Below are 27,664 nucleotides of genomic sequence, written 5' to 3' on the forward strand. Positions count from 1 at the left end.
TGAATAAACGGGGCTACATGTAGGCTGAAGATGGTTTCAGTAGATTGGGGATGATCAGCCATGATGAATGTGATAGGTGCTGGCTCAAAGGGATGAATGGCCTACTCCTGCACCTATTGTCTATTGTCTATTTTAAGTATGGTTAGTAGCTCATTCACGGTGTGCATTGAGGCAAGCAGTCCGATGTTAGAGAGGAATCGTGACAGTGGTAAAGATGTAGTAACATGTAGAATCTGATTTCATGGCAAAAGGTTAGGTTTCAAAACTGCAAAAATGTTTGTGAGGATGCTCTGGGTGCCTCTGAGCTCATAGAGTGATACAGTGTGAAAACAGGCCCTTTGGCCCAACTTGCCCACACCGGCCAACATGTCCTATCGACACTAGTCCCACCATATCCCTCTAAAGTTTGGACCATATCCCTCTAAATTTGTCCTATCCATGTACCTGTCTAAATGTTTCTTATACGTTGCAATAGTCCCTGCTTCAACTACCTCCTCCAGCAGCTCGCTCGATGCACCCACCACTCTTTGTGTGAAAACCTTACCCCTCAGGTTCCAATAAAATAATTCCACCCTCACCTTAAACCTCTGTCCTCTGGCTCTCGATTCCCCCACTCTGGGCAAGAGACAATCTACCCGAGCTATTCCTCTCGTGATTTTGTACACCGACATGGAACTGGTGCTCAGAGGGACATGCAACATGACAACACGTGCTTCAGATTGTCCAATGGATAGTTCGAGTCGACAGGTCGCTTCGAACAGAGCAGAGTGTTTTCCAATTAAAAATATTTTGTCATCTTACATTAATTCAGCAGCTTATATGTAATCAACCTAATCATGGCAATTAGATATTAAAATTAATGACCAACTTTGGATTCAGCAGAGTGATGAAATATGGTTCAATCAATTAGTTAATGAATTAATAATCGATATCAACAATCAAACAACAGCTTCTCAGAAAATAGTTGACCATCATAAAGTAAGGAACTTACAGTAATAGAAATGCTAAGATCAGAAGGTGCCATTTGTTTCATTGCCCATGGCTTTAAACTACAATGTAAGTGACAGGGCTGCTGGGAGTTGCAGCAGAGAGGATTGATTGATGCCTTGTGATTGAGCTTGGTTGGCAGGAGTTGCTGCTCAGGACAGCATAGCAAGTACTTCAGGGAATATATCTGAGCCAAACTCATCCCTGTGATCCTGATAACCATGATTTAAATTTCTGTTCCTTTGGAACCTTTCCACAAATTAAGGTCGTTTGTTTGTATCTACTGATTGTGGAAACTCTTTGTGGCACGTTTCTCCAGGCATAGTAGTCACTATTCCTGGGCACCTAAAATGTGCTTCTTTGCTCCCACAATGTCAACATAGCCCAACTTGCATATTATAGAACTCCACTTGGCCAAATTGGGAGCCTTTTACTCCACTCTAATATCTCCTCAGCCCTGTTTCCATCAGAAGGGATGAAGAAGGGTCTCAACCGGAAATAATTCCTTTTCTCCAGAGATGCTGTCTGACCCGCTGAGTTACTCCAGCTTTTTTTCGTCTCTATCTTCGCTTTAAACCAGCATCTGCAGTTCCTTCCTCGACAAAATTGATACCTTTGTACTGGCCAATTGTAAAATAGTTTGGTCCAACATGTCCACCATGAATACATATTGTTTTGTAAATTTGCAACTGATAGTTGAGTTCTATCTCTGGTCAAGCCATGCAATAACATTGCTGTTAGAGGCCACAGAGACTGGTCTTTAAGATTGCTTGTTATATGCCAAATAATCACAACAACCTAATGGAAGTCAGAAGAACTGATTCTCATTTACAGTTGGATTTGCTGCCACTTCTCTTCCTGTATTGCCAAGCTTGAAGAAGTTCTTCCCCGTTCTCCAACTGGATTATCATCCATCTTGTTTGTTCATTGTCAGTGGTTTCTATTTCCTTCTTGTCTTTGATTAGGTGTTGACCAAACCTCACTTTCATGGCAACATATCTTTCCTTTGGAAAGCCACCATTCCTACACCATCTTTTAACTATTCCAGATGAATTTCCATTCTTCCCAATTTGGATCCACCCTGGTTCACAATCATGCTCACGATCACTGCATCCTGAGATCCTTTCGTCATGCTACACCTCAATACCTGTTTGCTCTTGACCTCTCTCTGCAATTATACTTGTTCACCCTATCTCATGCTGTGGGCTGTAGTACCATATTGCCACATTTGATGCTGCAAGCGACAATTATTTTCCATCCCTTCAGATGTTAAAAATTAAAATCTTCAACAGCTCCAGAATTCCAAAACTGTTCCATATCATTCTCCCCATTCGCTTTCCTCTGACCCCATCTCTCCCCTGCATTCCACCCTCAACCTTGTTTTCTCTATTGCATTTGATTTACCATACTGATTCCTTTTCTTTCAGCATTAGCACAGCCTAATATGCACAGCATATTGCAGAGGTCTGTGCATATTAGCTTTTACCTTCTTTGTTTTATCTCACTTTCTAACTCTTTCACAGGTAACTCTAACATTTCTCTCTGATTATCCCTATTCATCCATCAATCCGATGATCTCAATAACATCCCTTGGCCAAAATGATCAACTTATCCTTTTATTCGGTACAATCCTTCCCCACTCTCTCAGAAACTTCAAACAAAGGTGCTTTCTTTCTTCAGCAGATTGGACAAAGGTTTTTTTTAACCTGAAACACAAACTTTGTTTCCTTTTAGGCTGAGCATTTGCATTATCTTAAATATTTATTTCTCTGCTGGAACTCAGTTATCGTTGGAAATTTGACCAGGAACAATCCATCGATTCACTTTGAATTGTTGAGTACTAGAATAAAATCAATTATTTTGTTAAATTAGCGAATTAATCTGAAATATCTTCTTTTGTAGATCAAAGCCAATTGAATATAATCAATGCTGTTTGTGATTGACACTATTTACATACTTCAGTTCAATCCCAAAACCATTTCTCCAAACTGGAGAGGGATTTATATTCTTTATGTTGCCGAATATTTCCACAAACGGAGCATGCATGTTCATCCCAGAAACGAGTCATTCTCACTTTATAGAATTTTCTCCATTTGAAGTAGCTCATGTACAAATTTTCATTACCATCCAACAAGTGAAGGTAATCAGCAAGCTCTTTGGGTGAGAGAAAATCATCCACGTGAATAAAGGAATTGGCTGGAATGTAATTTTCATAGTTTTCTCTGGATGGACCCAGGACCACAGGAACACTACCGGCAAGCAGAGCATTGTAGAGCTTTTCAGTTATGTAATCTTCATGTATTGAATTCTCAAAGGAAAGATAAAATTTACATCTAGATATTGTTGGGATCAAGTCGTTATTGCTCAGATATTCTCCAAAGGCTTGACCATATGTGTTTATTTCAACATATTTGTAAAGTTCATTGTAATATTTCACCCTGGCGTGGTCAGAGTTCCAGTTGCTTACGACCCAACACACTAGGCTGTTTTTACTTGGCAATTCAAAGGCTAATGGAACTCTATTAATTGTTAGTGATCCATAAGGCACAGAGATATCTGAGTCCCTTCTATATGTCAAGGTCAAATTGAAAAGTCGGTCAAGTTCCGCCTTTTTTGGAGTGTGAGTAGGTGACTCCAGATTCATCCAAACCCATTTCTGAAAAACAGGTCGAGGCTCTGTGGGCAGATTGGACATGTCCCCACTAATATCCCTGTGATGGATAAGGACCGCGTGAGATTTATTGTACAAGTTTTTATCCACAGTCAAACGACAATCACGGATGTTAAACTCAGATTCACATGAATTGAGCTCAAATGTCTGACCAAAAGGCCACAGCCAAATGAGCACAATGGTTTTATTGTCTTCTTTCCGTGAAGCAAAGATGTTCCTCATGCGTAGAACTGAGGTGGCCGATTCCATCGGAGCATAAATCCAACTGTTTGATGGCTTAACATAGAGCAACAACAAAGTTAAAAGGCAGCCCAAGATGATGATGGAAATTAACAAGGTGTGTAAAATTCCTTTATTGGATGAAGTCATAATGTGTCCTGTAAAAGAAAAGAATGAAGACCATTAGGATTCAAGGCATATGGTCCTTCATTTTACTTAAATTGCATAATTAGCTGGATAATTGCCTAAAGCTCCTTTTGTTCAACTGAGGGGTATTTGCCCAGGTGATATAAAAAATGTCTCAAATATATCCAAAAATAAATACAAAATTAATATACTGCTCCTAATTCCTAATGTTTCCACATTCACCTCCCCGTCAACCCACTCCTCGAAACATTTTGTCAGTGCATTTAAATAAACGTAACTGAACCTGCATGTTTTTCCAAACCATCTGAGGGAGATTAGTACTGATTTATTTAACACAAAAGACTTTTTCGAGTATTTTGGAAAGTTTATAAACCTCATTCCGAAAACTAAACTGTTTCAAGTTCATTACAATTTTCATCAACAATTGAAATGCAATTTCAACATAAAATCATTCTTACTATTTAATTCCTTACTCAATGACAAAGGATATACCCAGACATTCTCAACATTAGGAATTGGATGAGACTGATGAATGCAACAAAATCATCATGAAGGAGTTGGATCATGGATTTCGTTGCAAGCTCAAATTCAAATTCAAATCTTTTCTGCCGATCATGAGATATGAATATGTGAAATATACCAATTCTGAGCAGGATGAGGCCACTGAGTCACGTCTGGCATCGTGACCCAGGAGCCAGCGAGACATAGCAAATTGTTTGAAGTGAAGCACAGATTGCCGGGGAGGGGGGTCAGTGAAGGATATGCAATTTTTGGAAAGGGAAATCAGGCTGTGACTTCTGATGCATGGATTTGTTTTTTGTCATTTGTAATCACATCACTGTTGTATTTTCTGAACTCCACTGAAACATCCTGGTGAACCACTTCTGCAGTTTCTCCAATGTTTCCATAACCTCCTTCCAAATGTGGCCTTATCAGTGTTTTGTACAACAGCATGACTTCCCAACTTGTATACTCAATGCCCCCACCGTTGAAGGCAAGCATACTGTATGCCTTCTTTACCACCTTTTCCAATTGTGTTGCTGCTTTCAGGGGGCAATGGACTTGTACCCCAAAATCTATCTGTATATCAATGTTCCTAAGGCTCCTGCTTTTTCTACTGCATACTTTCCTCTTACATCTGACCTCCCAAACTGCATCAACTTGGTATTGGCTATTAGTATCAGTTTATTACTGTCACATTTTCTCAGGTACACTGAAACAATTGTTTTGCCGGCTACACAGAGTTTTTCACAAAGTGAGAAAAGATTTTCACAAAACATTTTACATATACGGGATGGTGGGTGTATGTAATGAGCACTTAGATAAAGTACTTGAGGCAGATACCATTGTAACAATTAAAAGACACTTGGACAAGTGCCTAGATAGGAAAGGTTTGGAAGGATATTGACCAAACGATGGCAAAATGGAACTAGCTTCGATGGGCATCGAGGCTGACATAAACAAGTTGGGCCAAAGGGTCTGTTTCTGTGCGGTATGACTTAAAAATTCATCCAAGGACACTAAGGGAGGCAATGGAGGGCTTTGCTGGAACGTTGAAAGAGATATTCATATCCTCTTTTGCTATGGGTGAGATGCCAGAAGATGGGAGAATAGTCAATATTTAGTTTAAAGGCAACAGGGATAATTTAGGAAATTATAAGCCAGCAATAACAGCTTTCAAGATTTACTCGTATTTGGAAATGCAAAGACATATTGGGGATAGAAAGCATGACTCTATGCAGAGGAGGTCTTGTCTCATAAACTTAATGACATCTTTTGAGGAAATTATGAAGATAATCGATGAGATAGGACAGTGGCTGTTTCAAAGCATTTAGCAAAGCAACAAAGTTCTCATGCCTTTCGAGTTCCCGTATCTTCTCTCAGAAGATGGACGATAGAAGAGGGAAGGGCCAGGTGCCAGGTGTCCTTGATGATATTTGCAACCTTCCTGATGCACCCCAATGGTAGCTTGGATGGAAGGAAGTGACATGGTCGAGATGAGTGCAGTTGCTATATCAGGTCGAGATGCATCCCGTCAGAATACTTTCTGTAGTGCATCTGTGGAAGTTCAAGAGAAACCATGTGAACATGCAGAATCTCCACAGATGCCAAAGAAAGTAAATATAATACTGTGCATTCCTGGTCACTGCATCAACATGAAGAGACCAGGTTATTTTGCTGGTGGTATGGATGCCTTGGAAATTTAAACTGTTGACCATCTCTACAACAGCTCTGTTGGCGAGGACAGGGTTCTCTTTACCCCCTCTCTTCCCAAGGTCAACAACAAACTAATTTGTCTTACTGATGTTAAGGACTAAGTTGTGGCCCTGATACCATGACCCAAGGATCTTGATCTCTTTCCTGTACTTTGGCTCGTCATTGTTGATAATCTGACTGACATTAATGGTTTAATCACCAAGCTTGAAAATCGAGTTGGTGTTGTACTTGGCCACACAGTGATGGGTGTACAGGGAGTAGAACAAGGGGCTAAACAGGTAAACCTAAGGGACACTAGTGTTGAGGCTCAGGGTGGAAGAAATGTTATGTTCAATTGTAACTAATTGAGGCTTTCTGGTCATTAAATTCGGAAGCCAGTTGCAGATGGAGGCCCCAAGGCAAAGTCCAGAGGTTTAGGGATGAGCATATTCAGTGGGAGAGTGCAATCTTCACGTAGCCCGCCCTGTTTCAACTAATGCAATCAACCTGGCATGCACATTCAAATAAGATCAAATAGAACAAGCTGTCCTGCAACTTTAGGCTGTGCACGTCATATGCATGAAGGAGTATTATGGTGCTGAAGGCTGAGCTTTAGTCAATGTTTAGAGTTTAAAGTTTAGAGATATAGCTGGAAAGAGGCCATTTGGCCCACATCGACCATTAATCACCTGTACACCAGTTCTATATTTTCCCACTTTTGAATCCTACACACTAGGGGCAATTTACAGAAACCAATTAAGCTACAGACCTGCACATCTTTGGAATGTGGGAGGAAACAAGAGGGCTTGTGGAAAACCTACGCAGTCACAGAGAGAATATGCAAACTCTGCCCAGACAGCACGCATAGTCAGGATCAAACCTGGGTCTTTCATGCTGTGAGGGATGTAAGAAATCCTTCTTAAGATCATTCTTTTATATTGGTATTAGACACCTGAACCAATCATCATTTGCACAACTACTTTCCAGAGATGTTGCCATCTACTCTTATGCTTAACTCTACCAGTTATTTTGTTATTTAGACGTTATTTTTTTTAATTTTACAATCTTTTAGCTCACACCAATTTCTTGCACTATTCTGCTGCTTTGCATTCATTGTTGTATCTATCGTAACTATCATCACCATGTACAGTATACTGTTTATTCTGTGCGCTTCATAGGAACAAGGAATTTTGGTGCACTCTGGGGTAAATGACAATAATAAGAATAATGGATGGGATTTATATAGCGCCTTTCTAATACTCAAGGCGCTTTACATCGCATTATTCATTCACTCCTCAGTCACACTCGGTGGTGGTAAGCTACTTCTGTAGCCACAGCTGCCCTGGGGCAGACTGACGGAAGCGTGGCTGCCATTCTGCGCCTACGGCCCCTCCGACCACCACCAATCACTCACACACATTCACACACATTCACACACAGGCAAAGGTGGGTGAAGTGTCTTGCCCAAGGACACAACGACAGTATGCACTCCAAGCGGGATTCGAACCAGCTACCTTCCGGTTGTCAGCCGAACACTTAGCCCATTGTGCCATCTGTCGTCCCAATGACAATAATAAGCATTTAAATTAATCTATTTTTGGTAAACTGGTTCAGACAATTAAGGCACATAGGATCCTGATGAGTTGGTATGCTGGATACCAAATTGGTTTGGCCATAGACGACAGAGGGTACAGGAGGGGTTTAACAGAATACAGCCTGGATTAGAGGGTGTTAAATACAAGGAGACGTTGAACAAACTTGGATTGTTATTTCTGGAGCGACAGAAGCTGAGGGGGAGACCAGATAGAAGTATCTAAAATTATGAGAGGCATAATAGAGAGGCAGTCAGAACGATTTTCCCGAGAGTGGAAAGGTCAAACCAATGATCTAGAAATAAGGCACTGCAAATACCTATTTCTCCCCCCCACCCCTTTCTTGGATGAACAAATTGACACCTGTGATACCAAAAGAAACACTGCTTTTATCTTTTTCATGAAACCATATCTTTCTTCAGAGAAGAGACCTCTCTCACGATAGTGGCAAAACTGCTGCAGAATGACTGAACCAGTCAAGGAAGCCAATTAACCCCCAAAAAATTGAAAATGCTGAAAAGGCTCATCAAGGGGCAGCATCTGTGGGGAGAAAAACAGTGTTGATTTTTCATATTGATGACTTTAATTGGGATAAAATGAACATTATTACATTGTTTTTTAATTAATTTGATGGATCAAATTAAGCTTTTATGTGCTCCACCCCCCCCCCCCCGACATCTTTAAATAGTGCATGGATTATGTTTCATATTTGATTTCAGTAAAGAAAACAGGAAAATCAGGGAACATGGGTCAAATTAAGAACAGGTGGTGAACGCCTATGTTAGGACTAACATTGGACACCTGCCTAATTTTCAAAAAACAGTGTAACATTGTTACTGGGCCCACTCCAAAGGCCACAGGCTGCCCAATATATAACAGGCTTCACAGTCGTTGGTGCCCTTTTGGATTGAATGTCCCAAGATTTGCAATTTATATTGAACTAACTAATCATTGTTAGAACACTTCCATACTGTATATCTGTTTCAGTTTAGTTTAATGTCACATGTAGCGAGGTACAATGAAAAGCATTTGTTGTGTGCTATCCAGTCAGTGGAAAGACAATACATGATTACAGTCGAGCCATTTACAGTGTTTTGAATGTAGACAAAAGTGCTGGAGAAACTCAGCAGGTGCAGCAGCATCTATGGAGCGAATTTCCTTCACTCCATTGATGCTGCTGCACCCGCTGAGTTTCTCCAGCACTTTTGTCTACCTTCGATTTTCCAGCATCTGCAGTTCCTTCTTGAATACAGTGTATTGATACATGATAAGGGAATAACGTTTAGTGCAAGGTAAAGCCAGCAAAGTTCGATCAGAGAGAGTCCGAAGGTCACCAATGCGGTAGCTAGTACAAATATGTTCTATGCATTGCAGGTTTAGTTTAGTTTAGTTTAGAGACACAGTGTGGAAACTGCCCCTTCGGCCCACTGAGTCCACACCGACCAACGATCCCCGCACACTAACACACACTAGGGACAATTTACATTTATATAAGCCAATTAACATACAAACCTGTACGTCTTTCGAGGGTAGGATGAAACCGAAGATCTCAGAGAAAACCCACGCAGGTCACAGGGAGAACATACAAGTACAGACAGCATCCAGAGTCAGGATCGAACCCGGGTCTCTGGTGCTGTAAGGCAGTAGTTCTACCATTACGCCACCTTGCCACCCTAATAGAGAGTTAAAAGTTGCTTTTCTCAAGATTAATGATGGACAAATGTTTGCCAAGACACGAACACCCTAAAGTCTGAAGAAGGGTTTCGGCCCGAAACGTCGCCTATTTCCTTCGCTCCATAGATGCTGCTGCACCCGCTGAGTTCCCCCAGCAATTTTGTGTACCTTCGATATTCCAGCATCTGCAGTTCCCTTTTGAACACCCTAATCCCCACTGCTTTCCTTCAAAACATTTACTTTGAACTGCAAAGATAGGACTTTTTTTTAACAACTGATGGTCAAAAAAATAGTACTTGCAGCACTTTTTCATTAAAAACAATGATGGATTTTCTGCTTGATGTCTCAATTTAAATATACAAAATTATTCTTCCAGTTGACTTCAGTTAAACATTTCAAAACATGAAGTCACAAATCAAACTGGTGGTGCAGTGGTAGAGTTGCTACCCAACAGTGCCAGAAACCCGGGTTCGATCCCGACTACGCATGGTGTCTGTACGGAGTTTGTACGTTCTCCCTGTGACCGCATGGGTTTTCTCTGGGTGCTCCGGTTTTATCCCACATTCCAAAGACTTTGCAGGTTTGCAGGTTAATTGGCTTTGGTAAATTGTCCTTAGGGTGTAGGATACAACTAAAGTATGGGTGATCGCTGGTCGGCGCAAACTCGATGGGCCGAACTGCCTGTTGCCGCGCTGTATCTCTAAAGTCTAAATTCTGGAGTATTCTTTCACTAAGAATATGTTTAGAGGTTGATTATACCAGAAACAAATAAAATATCTATCCCTAACACTCGTGTACAGTAAGATACAGCATAGCACAAAACATGTAAAAAAACAGATCCTTCAGCCGATCAGTATCTCCATCAATCCCATTCAGCAACACTTCATCATTAATGTCCTCTATGTTGTCCATTCAAGGGATCACCGAGATATTTCTTAGCTGGTGTTAGAGGACATCCTTCACCACCCACTCAGGCAGTGTGTTCCAGATTCCAATGTCCTCCTTTCCACCTGAACCACCATGGTCTATTAACTTTAGCAAACTTCACATGCAGTTACATAGCTTTCCATACCTTGCACCAAGATATTAAATCCAAATCGCTGTCATTGCAATAACTCCTGAGAAATCACTGCACCTTGTCTGATAGATAAATATCCATCTCCTGGGAGTACAGTGCTCCTGATAATATATAGCAGCCTGCAGCATTACACTAGTTTCAGGAGGTGTAATGGTGATATTCTTGGCTGCACATCAAGGTTAAGTGAAACATTATTTACCTGACCTACCTATAGCAAGCTCCTGCAATATCTTTAAAGACCAATGCTTCTTCGATTGAAAACATTATCCCGTGATTGAACAATGGAGAATGTAATTTAAAAAGTCATGTCAGATGACAGATTCCACCAGTGGGAGTGTCTAGGACGAGAGGGCACAGCCTCAGAATAAAAGGATGTACCTTTAGAAAGGACATGAGGAGGAATTTATTTACTCAGATGGCAGTGACTCTGTGGAATTCATTGCCACAGACAGCTGTGGAAGCCAAGTCATTGGGTATTTTTAAGGCTGGAGATTGACAGAATCCTGATTAGTACCGGTGTCAATTAGTATAGGGAGAAGGCAGGAGAATGGGGTTGAGAGGGAAAGATAGATCAGCCATGATTGAATGGCGGGGTAGACTTGATGGGCCAAATGGCCTTAATTTTGCTCCAATTACTTATGATCTTAAACTGGAAATCTGAAATAAAAACAGAAAATGCTGGTAACATTTTCAGCAGGTCAGGCAGCATCTGCGTAAAGAAAAACAATGAACATTTCTGGTAAGAGACCTTTCTACTATTATCTGACACACAGGCTTGGACCTGAGGCGATGCCTGATTCCCCTTCCACAGCTGCTGCCTGACTTACAAAGTGTTTACAGCATTTTATGATTTCATTTCAGGATGTAAATAGTTCTTCAATCCAATTTCAGAGTGTCTCATTTACATACACCTGTTGAAGGATTATGCCAGATTTGCTCGAAAATTATTGAAGCAAGTGTAGTGTTGGATGAATTTAAAACAGGCTTGGGAACATTGTGTGGCAAAAGGGAACGAACGTATGTCACATTTCAGACACAGAAAATGGTCCAAGAAAAGGTCGTAGATCACAGATCACTTAATTTTTTTTAGGTCAGAGATTCAGACCAATCTTGTAGTCCATTCGTATCCACCCTTAGATGCAATGTATGGAATTCTCAGGAACTGACGTGGTGTTTAATTTAGTTTAGTTTAGAGATACAGCATGGAACAGGCCCCTCAGCCCACCGAGTCCACACCAACTAACGATCACCCCATACACTAGCACTATCCTATACATTAGAGACAATTTACAGAAGCCAATTAACCTACAAGCCTGCGTGTCTTTGGAATGTGGGAGGAAATCGGAGCACTCGGAGAAAACCCATGCGGTCACAGCCAGAACGCGAGAGCTGTCCTGAGCTACTGTCTATCTTACTGAAGACTCTCAGACTATCTTTGATCGGACCTTACTGGACTTTATCATGCACTAAACGTTATTCATGTTATTCCCTTCACTGTGGATGGCTCGATTTGAATCATGTGTTGACTTTCCTCTGACTGCAACAAAAGCTTTTCACTGTACCTCGGTATACGTGACAATAAACTAACTAAACTCCATTCAGACAGTGCCTGTAGTCAGGATCGAACCTGGGTTGTGGGTGCTGTAAAGCAGCAACTCTATTGCTGCACCATTGTACCACTCCTCTGAACCACTGTGCCACATTCTATTAAGCCATTCCTAGTAAGCCACAATGTTTACTGGAGCCACAGATACTCCTGGTGTACCCCAAATTTTAGCTATTTCCCAGGCAGAAGGGTCTTCTGCTTCCCTCCACTCCTCCACCAAACCACCTACCTACCTACCCTCCATTCCCCACTGCCCAACTGTGGCCTAATCATCTCTCCGCTCTCCGGATGTTTCCACTAGTGGGAGAGTCTAGGACTAGAGGTCGAAGCCTCAGAATTAAAGGACGTTCTTTTAGGAAGGAGATGAGGAGAAATGTATTTAGTCAGAGGGTGGTGAATCAGTGGAATTATTTGCCACAGAAGGCTGTGGAGGCCATGTTAGTGGATATTTTTAAGGCAGAGAAAGATAGATTCTTGATTAGTACAGCTGTCAGAGGTTATGGGGAGAAGGCAGGAGAATGGGGTTAGGAGGGAGAGATAGATCTGCCATGATTAAATGGTGAAGTAGACTTGATGGGGCCGAATGGCCTAATTCTACTCCTATCACTTATGACCTTATGACCTCTCCTCCAGAGCACAGTATTGTGGTTGAGGGCCTGTTTACTACTGATTAAAATTAATCAGTAAGGACTATGCACATGCAGGAAGGAGGAGATCTCTTGCATACTATGCTTGGAAAATTAATAAGAAGTGTATAAATGTTTAAATGTTAATGCATTTTTTATGACTGTGTATACTTAATCTCCCAAAATATTATTACATTTAAATACAGTAATTGCATTCTCTTATATGTGATGCAAAACTCAATATTGATGATATAATAAAGAAACTGGCACTCATCCCTAATTACCTTTGAGAAACTGGTTGTGAACGCTTTCTTGAACCACTCTAGTGTTCTGGTGAAGTTAATCTCTGTACCGTTGGGCTGGGAGTTTCAGGATTTAGACTCAGTGACAATAAAGAACCTGCAATATAATTCAATTGAAAACGATGTGTGACTTGGAGGGAACCTTTCAGTGATATGGTCAGAGGGTGGTGAATCTGTAGAATTCGATGGCACAGAATGATGTGGAGGCCAAATCAATGGATATATTTAAGGGAGGTGATAGATTCTTGATTAGTGCAGGCATCAGGGATTATGGGGAGAAGGCAGGAGAATGGGGTTAGGAGGGAGAGATAGATCAGCCCTGATTGAATGGCGGAGTAGACTTGATGGGCTGAATGGCCTAATTCTACTCCTATCACATGGCCTTATGACCTTATGGTGTCCCATTGCTTACAGCCCTTGTCCTCCTCAGTTAGAGGTAGCTGATTTGGGAGAGGGGTAGCCTCGGTAAGTGGAAGTAAGTTTGCATGTGATACAAAAAGCAACCATTATGCATTGGTGGTGAAAGGAATGACTATCTAGGTGTGGATGGGATGCCAATTCCATTCATTGCTTTGGATTGCTTTGAACATCTTGAGAGCTATTGCTCTCAAGCAGACAAGTGAACAGCATTCCATCTCTCTTCTGACTGTGCCTTGTAAATGGTGGGGCGGCTCTGTGTTGTCAGGAGGTGAGTCTCTCACAACTCGCAAACAGTTTCATAAGCAATTAAGACCAAGAGGTACCATAAACGGAACAAGGTACAGGATCTTGAGATCTGTTTCCTCCATTCAAAAACAGATCCTTGCCATCAACTATCAGACTCTTGAACAATTTTCATAACTTTGTCGGCGCTAGAAATGTGGCAACTCCAATGCACTGCCTACGTGAGGTCTGCTGTATCTTTTTACCGAGTTCAATACAAATCAAAGCATTTCACTGTACCTAGGGTACATGTGACAATAAAGTATAATTTAATCATCGTGTAACAGCTGTTATTTGTGTGGCTGGTCCCAATCGGTTTACAATCAACAGCAGTCAACAGTTTCCAGTAAACCGCAGGATGTTGATGCTGGGACTTGGCAATGGTGATGCCATTAAATGCCAAAGATTCTCTGAAAGCTGTTTAATTCTCTTCTTCAGACCTGAAACGTCATCTATTCCTTTTCTCCAGAGATGCTGCCCGACCCGCCAAGGTACTCCAACATTTTGTGTCTATCTTTGGTATAAATCAGCATCTGCATTTCCATCCTACACATGTTTAATTCTCTTGTTGGCGTTGTTCATTGGTTGGCACTTTTGTGGCCCTAATGCTACCTACCAATTATCAGCCCATGCCCGAATATTATCTAAGTCTTGTTATATGCAGGCATCCATTGATTCATTTGCTGAGTAGTTCTAAATTGCATTGAAATAATGTGCAGTCACTGGTAAACATAAGTTCACAAGTGATTGGAGCAGAATTGGCATCCCATCTATACCTCGATAGTCATTCCTTCCGCCACTAATGCATAATGGTTGCTTTGTGTACCACGTGCAAACTTAATTCCACTTGTCAAGGCTACTTCACTCCCAAATCAGCTCACTCTAACTGAGGAGGGCAAGGGCTGTGAGCACATGGGACACCATGAGGTCATAAGGCCATAAGTGATAAGACCATAATTAGCCCATTTGGCCCATCAAGCTCAGGATGTGTACATCCCTGTTAGAGTGAAGGCCAAAGCAGGCAAACGTAAGGAAGCTTGGCTGACGAGGGAAATTGAGACGTTAGTCAAAAACAAGAAGGATGCATGGGACAGGTATGAGCAGCTGGGATCAAGTGCATCCCTGGAGGTGTATCGGAAGCTAAGGAGTAAACTAAAAAAAGAAATCAGAAGGGCAAAAGGGGGCCAGGAGGATAGCTTCTGGCGGGTAGCATTAAGGACAATCCCAAAAGATTTTATGAATACATAAGGAGGAAAAGGGTAACTAGAGAGAAAGTGGAAACTCTCAGGAATTAAACCGGTCACCTCTGTGTGGAACCACAGGAGATGGGCGAGGTCCTAATGAGTATTTCTCCTCTGTATTTACCGAGGAGAAAGACAGTAGGATGGAGGAAATTGGAGCAGTCACTGGAAGTGTCTTGAGAGCAGTCAGGGTTCTTGTCAAAGAAGTACTGAAGGTACTGTCGTGTTTGAAGGTAGACGAGTGTAAATAGCTCGTTCCAAGCTTCTATCCAGTCTAGTTTCAGTCAATAAAATACTGAGTCAAGCACTTGCGCATCTAAACTTTATTTTGGAAAAACACAATAACAGTTCCCCACTACTATACCTAACGACCACCGTTTTGATCCTTTTATCTGCCTGGCCAAGCCCTTCTAGCCTCGTGCAAGCAGAGACACTCCAGAAGGTCACGCAGTCCTAAGCGTTCTCCCAGAAGATTGACATCGGACATTGTGGGAGCTGTGTTTTATAGGTCTCCGAACCTTGAGGGACCGAACCACATGGGGGTGGTCTCTATACCGTCCAATAACAGATATCGATTAACACAGCACATGATAGACATTTCCCTAATCCAATAATACAGTGACTAATACAATGTATCTGACAAAGTTTCTAGATGCAACAAGAAACCCAGACAAGGCTCAACACTTAACCCAATCAACCTCTAGCAAAGTAAAGCTTTGCAACAATATTTACAATGTGTATAGAAACATAGAAAATAGGTGCAGGAGGAGGCCATTTGGTCCTTTGAGCTAGCACCGCCATTCATTGTGATCATGGCTGATCGTCCCCAATCAACAACCCGTGCCTGCCTTCTCCCCATAATCCCTTGATTCCACTAGCCCCGAGAGCTCTATTTAACTCTCTCTTAAATTCATCCAGTGCCCTCTGTGGCTGGGAATTCCACAAATTTACAACTCTCTGGGTGAAAACGTTTTTTCTCACCTCAGTCTTAAATTATTTATTTAGCGAATGCAAAGTCCTTTAGCCAAGCAGTTGCCTCTTGATCTGCTGTATGAAGGGTGACAAGTCCTCCTTTGAGTCTTTGTTGAGGGCATGCTTCAATGATGTGTTGCATTGTTTGCTGCTCTCCACAAGCACAACGTGGGGTTGGACTGCTGCCCCATTTGTGAAGGCTGGCCAAGCAGGGGCCATGTCCAGTCCTGAATCTATTCAGCGTCGTCCACTGCTTCCTTGGGAGATTGGTGCCAGGGAACGGTAGGGTGGGGTCTGACACCAGATGTTTATTTGGGACGTCCTTGGACTCCCATTCCTTTTTCCAAGCTGATTGGATGGTGAAATCAGCTGGTGGTGGGTTCTTCCAAATTGGTCGTCTAGATGGAAGTCGAGCAGTGGGTTTTAAATGGCCCCTTTATTCTAAGACTGTGACCCCTGGTTCTGGATTCGCCCAACATTGGGAAATTTTTTCCTGCATCTAGCTTGTCCAGTCCTTTTATAATTTTATATGTTTCTATAAGAACCCCCTCATCCTTCTAAACTCCAGTGAATACAAGCCTTGTCTTTTCAATCTTTCCTCATATGACAGTCCCGCCATCCCAGCGATCAATCTCGTGAACCTACGCTGCACTGCCTCAATCACAAGGATGTCCTTCCTCAAATTAGGAGGCCAAAACTGTACGCAATACTCCAGATGTGGTCTCACCAGAGCCCTATACAACTGCAGAAGAACCTCTCTACTCCTATACTGAAATCCTCTTGTTATAAAGGCCAACATTCCATTAGCTTTCTTCACTGCCTGCTGTACCTGTAAGCCAACTTTCAGTGACCGGTGTACAAGGACGCCCAGGCCTCGCTGCACCTCCCCCTTACCTAACCTAACCCCATTAAGATAATAATCTGCCCCCTTGTTTTTTGCCGCCAAAGTGGATAACCTCACATTTATCTATATTATACTGCATCTGCCATGCATCTGCCCACTCACTCAACCTGTCCAGGTCACCCTGCAACCTCCTAACATCCTCTTCACAGTTCACACTGCCACCCAGCATTGTGTCATCCACAAACTTGCTAGTGTTGCTCCTAATTCCCTCTTCCAAATCATTAATATATATGGTAAACAGTTGCAGCCCCAACACTGAGCCTTGCGACACTGCACTCGCCACTGCCTGCCATTCTGAAAAGGACCCGTTCACACCTACTCTTTGCATCCTGTCTGCAAACCAATTTTCTATCCATGTCAACACCCTACCCCCAATACCATGTGCTCTAATTTTAGTCACCAGTCTCCCGTGCGGGACCTTATCAAAAACTTTCTGAAAGACTAGATACACTACATCCACGGGCTCCCCTTCATCCATTTTACTTGTCACATCCTCAAAAAATCCCAGAAGATAAGTCAAGCATGATTTTCCTTTCATAAATCCATGCTGACTTAGACTAATCCTTTTACTGCTATCCAAATGCCCCATAATTACCTCTTTAATAATTGACTCCAGCATCTTTCCCAACACCGAAGTTGGGCTAACTGGTCTGTAATTCCCTCTTTTCTCTCACACCTTTCTTGAAAAGTGGGATAACATTAGTTATCCTCCAATCCACAGGACCTGATCCTGAATCTATTGAACATTGGAAAATTATCACCAATGCGTCCACTATTTCTAGAGCCACCTCCCTGAGGACCCTGGGATACAGACCATCAGGCCCAGGGGATTTATCATCCTTCAGTCCCATTAGCCTACCCAATACTATTTCTTGCCTAATGACAATTTATTTCAGTTTGCCTGGTTTCCATTCACCCAATCCGTTTCATGCAATTTACACCTAATTGTCAGAATCTGCAGATGTTCCATTCTCTTCCTGCAACTCTTATCTAGGCTCCAGACAAGCTGGCACCATTCTGCAGCTTGTCCTATTTCTGCAGAAGACACATTTAAATTGACCAAATGGCCTAGCTAGATAGAAGCCTTTACTCAATCTTAATATTCTGGCATCTCCAATTAAGCCAGAATTAACACAAGGACATTGTGGGAAACTAGAGAGGAAATTGCAGGAACCCTGGTTGCAATTTACGAGTCGTCCTTAAATACTGGAGAAGTGCCGGAAGACTGGACGGTGGCAAATGTTGTAGCTCCTTTCAAGGAGGGCTGCAGGGGAAAATGCTGGGTACTATAGGCCGGTGAGCTTAACATCTGTAGTTGGTAGGTTACTAGAGAGTATTCTGAGGGATAGGATAAACAGGCATTTAGATGGACAAGGGCTGATTAGAGATAGTCAGCATGGTTTTGTACGTGGGAGGTCATCTCACAAATCTGATTGATTTTTTTTAAGACATGACCAAAAAGGTTGATGAAGGCAGAGCTGTAGATTATGTGTACATGGACTTCAGTCAGGCGTTCGACAAGGTTCCGCATGGTAGGCTGCTCTGCAAGGTTAGTTTGCATCGGATCCAAGGAAAGATAGCTGAAATGGATAGCAAATTGGCTCCATGGAAGGAAGCAGTAATGGTGGAAGGTTGCTTCTCAGACTGGATGCCTGTGACTAATGGTGTGCCTCAGGGTATGGTGCTGGGCCCATCACTGTTTGTCATCTCCATCAATGATTTGGATGAGAACATACAGGGCAAGATTCGCAAGTTTGCTGATGATACAAAAGATATTGGTTTTTCAGATAGTGAAGATGGTTCTGAACGATTGCAGCAGGATCTGGATCGATTGGCCAGGTGGGCTGAGGAATGGTTGATGAAATTTAATACAGAGAAGTGTGAGGTGTTGCATTTTGGGACATCGAACAAGGGCAGGAACTGCACAGTAAATAGCAGGCCTCTAAGTAGTGTTGTAGAGCAGAGGGTTCTAGGAGTACAGGTGCATCTTTCCATGAAGGTTGAATCGCAGGTAGATAAGGTGGTCAAAAAACTTTTTGGCACTTTGGCCTTCATCAGCCAGAGTATTGAGTGTAGAAGTTGGGAGGTCATTTTGCAGTTGTATAAGACGTTGGTGCGACTGCAATTAGAGTATGTCGAGGATGTTGCCAGAACTAGAGGGTGTGAGCTATAGGGAGAGGTTGAGTAGGCAGGGTCTCTATTCCATGGAGCACAGGAGGATAAGGGGTGATCTAAAAGAGGTGTATAAGATCATGAGAGGAATAGATTGGGTAGAGTGTTTTGCCAAGAGTAGGGGAATCGAGGACCAGAGGACATAGATTCAAGGTGAAGGGGAAAAGATTTAATAGGAATCCGAGGGGTAACGTTTTCACGCAAAGGATGGTGGGTGCATGCCAGAGGAGGTAGTTGTGGCTGGGACTATCCATCGTTTAAGAAACAGTTAAGGCCCTGTCCCACGATGCGAGTTTACCCAAGAGCTCTCCCGAGTTTAATAAAAAATCAAACTCGTGGTAAGTACGTAGAATGTACGTAGCGGGTACGTCGGAGCTCTTGGATGTCTCGTTGCGGCTCGTAATGCTAATGGTAGGTACTCGGGAAATGCGGAAACTCGTGAAGTTTTTTCAACAGTGTGAAAAATTTCCAAAAGTTAAAAAAAATACTCGTGATGAATTACCACGAGTTTGATTTTTTTTTGAACTCGGGAGAGCTCTTGGGTAAACTCCTATCGTGGGACAGGGGCTTTAGACAGCTACATGGATAGGACAGGTTTGGAGGGATATGGACCAAGCACAGCCAAGTGGGACTAGTGTAGCTGGGACATTGTTGGCTGTTGTGGGCAAGTTGGGCTGAAGGGCCTGTTTCCACATTTGTATCGCTCTATGACTCCAAGTCTACTCCACCATTCAATCATGGGTGATCTATCATTCCCTCTTAACCCCATTCTCCCGCCTTCTCCCCATAACCCCTGGCACCCGTACTAATCAAAAACATCCTCATAACCATTTGACAGAAGAAAGTTTAGTGACAAAGCACCCAAGGGTGGTTGGGCCCAAAATACTGTCTTAATACATGCATGTAATGAAGTCCTGGAGATGGGATGATTGCTCTCCAACTACAAAGAACATGTCTTCTTATGTGAGGTACTCCATCCATTGTAGTGTTTTCCCATTGCTGCCCATTGACTTAGTGTGCCTTAATGCGACACTCAGTAAATACTGCCTTAATGCCAAGGACAGTCATTCAAACCTCATATAAAGAATTCAGCTCTTCAGTCCATGTTTTGATCTAGGCGGGTGAGGCAGCATCTCTGGAGAGAAGGAATGGGCGACGTTTCGGGTCGAAACCCTTTATCAGACTGATGAAGGGTCTAGACCCGAAACATCGCCCATTCCTCTTCTCCAGAGAAGCTGCCTCACCCGCTGAGTTAATCCAGCATTTTGTATCTACCTTCAATTTTACCAGCATCTGTGGTTCTTTCTTACCCATGTGTTGATCTAGGCTGTGTTGAGATCAGGACCTGATTGGTCTCAGAGAAAGCCAATAATGTTATCAGAGAAAACATGGCATCTGATGGCTCTGTTGGTGTCACCTTATATCACTTTGCTGATATTTAACATAGAAACATAGAAAGTAGGTGCGAGAGTAGACCACCAGGTCCGTCGAGCCCGCACTGCCATTTGCTCATGGCTGAACACTAAACAGCCACACTTACCCACAAACAGTAGACACAAGACACAGAACACAAGACACTACCCTCCCCTTTATACCGCTATCACCCCTCTCCACCCCAAGAACCGCGTGATCTCCTGGGGGAGGCAAAAAATTTGCCTCCCCCAGGAGCAAATTTGTAGCAGACTTATTGATGGTGGTTTGGTGGATTGTATTTGTTCCATTTTATTTTGTGAATTTCATGTACCTGGCCAATTTCCACACTGTTGGATTGATGCCAGTGTTGTGATTTTACTGGAAAACCTTGAAGACAACTTGTCCTCGTCAATAACTTAGAGGTTAAATGCTTTTAAGAATAGTCAAAAGGAATGTGAAATGCAAACTGCATCCATTTACTAGATCGGGTAGACACACAGAGTCTCTTGCCCAGAATATGGGAATCGAGAACCAGAGGGTATAGATTTAAGGTGAAGAGGGAAAGATTTAATATGAATCTGAGGGGTAACCTTTTCACACAAAGGGGTGATAGATGTATAGAACAAGCTGCCGGAGGAGGTAGTTGCGTCAGGGACTATCGTAACATTTAAGAGGCGTACATGGATAGAACAGGTTTAGTGGGATATGGGCCAATGCAGGAAAGTTGGACTAGTGTAGATTGGACATGTTGGTTGGTATGGGCAAGTTGGGCCGAAGGTCCTGTTTCCACACTATATGACTCTATGACTCTAAATAAAATGGAATGTGTAGAAATGTCTACAACTCACATTGTCAAAGAAACACAGATATCACCTCTACAATGAAAAAAAAAACAAAAAACATTTTGTTTCTCCCCAGACTGACTCATTTCTTATCTGTAACATTAACTGTATCTTCATTCATAGAAACTGCCTGAACAGCATTTTCTATTTTTTCCCATTTCCTTATTTTACACACTTTGCACTAGTCTGTCAGGGTAATGTCAGCACTTCATCATTAACACTTCATCATTATACAGATGAAGAACAACACACAAAGTGCTGGAGAGATTCAGTGAGTCAGGCAGCAGCTAGGGTGGGAATGGACAGGTGACGTTCCAAACTGACTGGGAGAGGCGGTAGAAAGCTGGAAAAAAGAGATGGGAGCGGGACAAAGCCTGGAGATCGAGAAGTTTAATGTGATGATAACTAATCAAAACACAGACTCTCCTTTTATTCCACAAATGCTTCATCCAATTTCGCTCCTACTGAAAACCTGCGTGCTTCTTTCTTTTCCAGCTCTGATGAAAAGATGCAAAGCTGAAATGTTAACCATTGGTTAACATTTCTTTAAAGATGCTGCCTGACCTGCTCAAATTTTCCAGCATTTTCCGTTTTGGTTTTATTTTTATTCATTCGAGGGACGTGGGCTTCGCAGGCTGAGCCATCATTTAAATGCTTGTACCAAATTATCCTTGAGAAGTTGAGAGTGAGCAGCCATCTTGAGGTGTGGGGTGTACCCATAATGTTGTAATGGAGAGAGTTCCTGGATTTTGACACAATTAGGAAAATTAGAAAAATGGGAGGTGCAACGAGACCTGGGTGTGCTTGTACATCAGTCACTTAAAGTAAGCATACAGGTACAACAGGCAGTGAGAAAGCTAATGGCATGTTGGCCTTCATCGCAAGAGGATTTGAATTTAGGAGCAAGGAGGTCCTACAGCAGTTGAATGGGGCCCTGGTGAGTCCGCACCTGGAGATTTGTGTGCAATTTTGGTCTCCTAATTTGAGGAAGGACATTATTGTTATTGAGGGAGTGCAGCGTACGTTCACTCGATTAATCCCTGAGATAGCGGGACTAACATATGATGAAACAATGGGTCGACTGGGCTTGTATTCACTGGAACTAGAACGATGAGAGGGGATCTTACATATAAATTTCTTAAAGGATTGGACAGGCTAGATGCAGGAAAAATGTTCCCGATGTTGGGGGAATCTAGAACCAGGGGACACAGTATTAGAATAAGGGGTAGGCCATTTAGGACTGAGATAAGGAAACACTTTTTCACCCAGAGAGTTGTGAATCTGTGGAATTCTCTGCCATAGAAGGCAGTGGAGGCCAATTCACTTGATGTTTTCAAGAAAGAGTTAGATTTAGCTCTTAGGGCTAAAGGAATCAAGGGATATGGGGGAAAAGTCTTTAGATGATCAGCCATGATCAAAATAGAATGGAGGTGCTGGCAGGAAGGGCCAAATGGCCTACTCCCGCACCTATTTTTCTATGTTTCTATGTTTCTATAATGACAGTGAAGGACCGGCAGGCAATATATTTCCAGGTCAGGGTGGTGTGTAGTTTGGAAGGAAACCTCCTTGCAGTGCTTTCCCATGCTTTTGCTGCCCATGTCCTTCTGGGTGGCAGAGCTTATGACAAGCTTCAGTAGATTTCCTTGAACCTGTGATTGAATTGTGTCCATTGACCGTGTGCCAAGTTAATGGCGCAAGTCCAGCAAGCCCACTGATTTCAGTGGGAAGAAGCAAGGATGAGCAAGTCCCTTCATTTGAGCGATTTAGATATTTGTCAAATATTTTAACTATATTCCCTTCTTACAATTGATAAAGTATTTAAAAAATTTTGAAAGTGTATTTTTGTAGAGAAGAAGCCTTTGGGATTATTCTCATACGTTCTAATATGAATAATCAAAATGATAATAGTGAATGCAGGAGGAATGTCTCTATTTGCGGGAAAGAGCATAACTATACGCCTTGGAAATTAAGGCAGTCAAGAGGGAATCAAAAACTTAACTCCTTTACCCAGAGCAAGAAACAAACCGCTGGGCAGACTCAGTGGGCCAGACAGCAACTGTGGAAGGATAAGGATGATCAACGTTAAGGGTTGATACCATCTTCTTGACTAAAAGAGTGGAGGGGAGAATGCCAGTACCAAGTCACGAGTGTGTGTGTGTGAGTGTCCGTATGTGTGTGAGTGTGTGTGTATGAAAAAGAGTGTGAGAGAAAGAATGTGAGTGAGAGTGTGTGTGAGAGAAAGAGTGTGAGAACAAGAGTGTGTGTGAGAAAGTATGTAAGCGAGAGTATATATATGTGTGTGTACGGATGTGACGGGGTGCGGTGGGGATGGGGCAAGAATTGGTGAGCAATTGATGGATTAAGGTGAGGAGAGTTTGTTGGGCAGATGGTGTTAACTGGGGGGAAGGAAGGATGGAGATAGTGACTGAGACTGGGAAGGGATATGAGGGCAGCAAAGGGCTGCAGATTATGGAACCTGGCATGAAAGGAAGAATGGGACCAAATAAAGGAGGATTTGTGGGTCAATGGGAACATAGGAAGCTCCCAGTTACCATTTTAATTCCTTTTCCTATTCCCACACCAACCTGTCTGTCCTCGGCCTCCTGCAATGTCAGAGCGAAGCCAAACACAAATTAGAAGCACAGCACATTCGGCTTGGGTATTTCACAACCCAAAGACATAAACGTTTACTTTTCTAATGTTGTATAACTGGCTCCACATCTGTCCCTTTTTCCTTTATTTTGATCTACCCAGATCCTCTCACGAACAACTTTCTTTCTAAACCCCACCCCAGCCCCCTAGCACCCAATTTCTTTCCCCTCCCTCACCTATTTCACTTGCATAACATTGAAACACTCCTCCCATTGGTCCCCCCTATTGTTCACATCGGCCCATCATACCTTCTTGTTCCACTCTTCATTCATTTGCAGATTCCATCATTGTCTCTGCATTCCTTCCCAGCCTCTGCTGCCACCTCCACTCTTCCCTCCCCCGCTTAAATCGTATGCCATTTTGTCCAACCCTAGGAATTCATCCTAATCTCCTGCCTGCTATCTTACATAGAATCCATAGGAAGATAACACCAGTGAAGGGAGCTGCCCACTTGATAACCCCAATGATATATTTGCATCTACAGGATTAGTTTTTTTTAAAGAGCTAGTTAATATGTAGGAGTTATTTATTGTAAGCTGGTATATTTAGTTAGATAGTTAGATAATACTTTGACTTTGGACTTGGATTTCATTGGTGAGCGCTTATTCTGGAGGAATATAGCACAAGTACTTTGTGTTTTAATTGTAATCATATTCAGAAAACATGCCATAAGTCTTTGCAGAATGTAATCTGCTCTGCGCTGTCAAAAATTGGACTGCAGCGTCAAATGGAAAGTTTAACAAAGGTCAGCACAATGGAGCAGAGGGGTAGAGGTGTCTCACAGCACCAGAAACCCAGGTACGATCCTGACCGCAGGTGCTGTATGTGTAAAATATGCACGTTCTCCCTGTGATAGTGTGTGTTTCCTCCGGGTGCTCCGGTTTCCTACCACATCCCAAAGACATGAGAGTTTGTAGGTTAAATGGCCTCAGTAAAATTGTCCCTCGTGTGTAAGGAAAATGGGATAACGGAACTAGTGTGAACATGTGATCAATGGCATGGACTCGGTGGGCCGAATGGCCTGTTTCCATGTTGTATCTGTAAACTCTAAACTTGAATCCATCTGCCAATTTAAACCCTCTTCATCTACCATCGACCAATTGCTTGTCAGCTCTTGGCCCACACCTTCTGCTCATTGTCTATATGGCCACCTTTCTTTCAGTCCAGATAAAAGCTGGTGCCCAAAATGTCATCTGCTATTTAGCTCCACCAATGCTGCCTGGCCTGCTGAGTTCCTCCAGCAGATTTTAGTTTTGCTCTTGATTCTAGCATCTGCAATCTTTGGTTTCTTCTTTGTCAGGAGAGTGGCGAGAATGCTGAATTTGACACAAGCAAAGTGTGGTAGTGGCACAAGCAAGTAGTCAAGGTGCTTGGAAAAGAAAGATGAACGTAAACTGTGTCTAAGAGAGAAGGAATAGAGAGAAATGTTGATGGATCTAGTTGAGCAAGGACAAGAGAGGGTTCAAGTAGAGTGTAAAATGTCAGTGTGGACTGAACGGGCAGGATGGCCTGTTTGTGCACCATGGATCCTGTGTATCGCTATAATCAGCCTTTGTGTTCTATTTGCCAAAGTTAAAACTATGCTGAATCAGCTGCGGTCATGTACTTGACCACAACAGAAGCCTTTAAACTTATTTTACTTCTGCTATCACTAAAAATGGCAGAATTTAAAAACAAATGCTCCAAGCCTTTGCCTCCCTCCCACCCCCAATACCCATTAGAAAACTCTTTCACTCCCTCACATACTCTGCTCCTTTTTAGTGCAACTTTGAAGGGTAAATCCCTCTCCTCAGTTAACAAAGATTCAGCACCCTGTGAATCAAATCTATCTGAATATCACACTATGGTGCCCGATCATTTGACAGAATATAAAGGCAATTTAAAGGAAAGGCATCAGTAGCAGTAGATTTCATTAAAAAAAATAAAACGGTTTACCACAATGTCCTTTTATCAAATCATAGTAAGTAACTGCAGAATCCTATGGTGATCAACAGCCTTTTTCCACACAAATATAAAGATGGAAAGGCAGGAGTTGGATTATGTTCTTTCAGTTGGTATATGTTCCTCCAATTTGTATTTCTTTTCTGGTTATTCATCAACCATTTTTGAAGTGCTCGTACCCCCTGTGTCTGTGCCTTTTGTTACTTTGGATGAAAGCCAATTTCTCAGTGGCGGGATTCTTATTTTCTACACAGCCTTGTTTCAGCAACCATGAAAAGAGAGTTTTTGTCAAAGCAGTCACTGGATGAGAACATCATTAACCTCTTATTGTGATGCGTTTCCAAACCAACAGATTAAAAATTGATCTGACATCTGTATTATTTTGGACTTTCTCCAGGATTCCAAAATAGTTTCGAACAAAGCTAGCTTGATTTTTAATTAGAATATTAACATTTAAATTCAAAATGTTGAATTGGGAAATGCAAATGAATTCTTGAATACTATTGTGAATTAACATTTGAAGAAAAATTAGTTTTCTTTACTTAAATATCTTGATGAGTTGTACTTACTAATCTAAAATATCAAAATAATTTATGTTTATTCTGTTTATTCTGCTTATTCAAATACAAAATATTTTTCGGATCTTGCCATAGCTGCCATTGCGAGAATGTATTGCTCATTCTTAATTACCCTTGTGGTACTGGTGTGCTGCCTTATTAGAGTCAAAGAGTGCTACAGTGTGGAAACAGGCCCTTCGGCCCAACTTGCCCTCACTGGCCAACATGACCCTGCTACACTAATCCCACCTGTCTGCGTTTGGTCCATATCCCTCCAAACGTGTCCTATCCATGTACCTGTCTAACTGTTTCTTAAATGTTGGAGTAATCCCAGCCTCAACTACCTCCTCTGGCAGTTTGTTCAATACACCCACCACCACAAATGAACTGCCACATTCTTTATGGTGAAGGATCTCCCACTGTTATGTCGGGACGTTGAAGGATTCAGACCCAGTGACAATGAGGAATGAGCTATATAATTCCAAATCAGGATAATGTCAATTATACACACAAAATGCTGGAGTAACTCAGCGGGTTAGGCAGCATCTCTGGAGAAAAGGAATAGGTGACATTTCGTGTCACGACCCTTCAGTGAGAGTCAGCGGAGAATGAAACGATAGGTATGAAAAGATACAGAACAAATCAGATGTGGCACCCTTGTCCCAGGAGCCAACAATATTCCATTGTTGGCTCCGAAAAACTACCACAGTTGGCTGTGTACTTTGAAGAATTTTACATATGGTGTCAATTGTGGCATTTGAGTTTGTCAAATAACTTTGACAAGTTTAAAGAGATTAAAAATAGTTAGAGATTTGCACAGTAGAGAAATATACTTCTTAGTTTACCATGTCCATGCCACAATTTAGTTACCCATCTGCACAAATCCCATTTTCCCGCACTAGTCTGTATCCTTCCACGTCTATTATTTAAGTACCTGTCTAAATGTCTCTTATATCAGTGATTGTATCTTCTCCTCAGGTGGCAAGTTCCAGATAGCAACCACTCTGAGATTTAAAAAAACCTTCCCCTCAAACCCCCTTTAAAACTCTGCAATCATACCTGAAACCTATGTCTTCTTATTTTTTCATACCCCTACCATAGGAAAAAAAAAGATCTTTAGAATCTACTTTAAATATGGACAGGGGAAGAGGGGAAGAGGGGAAGAGGGGG

At 42.2% G+C, this 27,664-nt stretch overlaps 1 protein-coding gene across 1 annotated transcript in view; it reads right to left on the reverse strand.

Annotated features, from left to right (window-relative positions):
• Nucleotides 1-573: 573 nt before the first annotated feature.
• LOC116973213 (alpha-(1,3)-fucosyltransferase 9-like) overlaps nt 574-27,664 on the reverse strand; it is a 58,622-nt gene continuing 31,531 nt past the window's right edge. Inside the window, exon 2 of the mRNA XM_033021061.1 lies at nt 574-4,035. Within this exon, the coding sequence (XP_032876952.1) occupies nt 2,951-4,027 (1,077 nt within the window). The 5' untranslated portion in view covers nt 4,028-4,035 and the 3' untranslated portion in view covers nt 574-2,950. The remainder of the gene's footprint in view (nt 4,036-27,664) is intronic.

Source organism: Amblyraja radiata, chromosome 5, assembly GCF_010909765.2.
Source record: "Amblyraja radiata isolate CabotCenter1 chromosome 5, sAmbRad1.1.pri, whole genome shotgun sequence".
Classification (NCBI taxonomy): Eukaryota; Metazoa; Chordata; class Chondrichthyes; order Rajiformes; family Rajidae; genus Amblyraja; species Amblyraja radiata.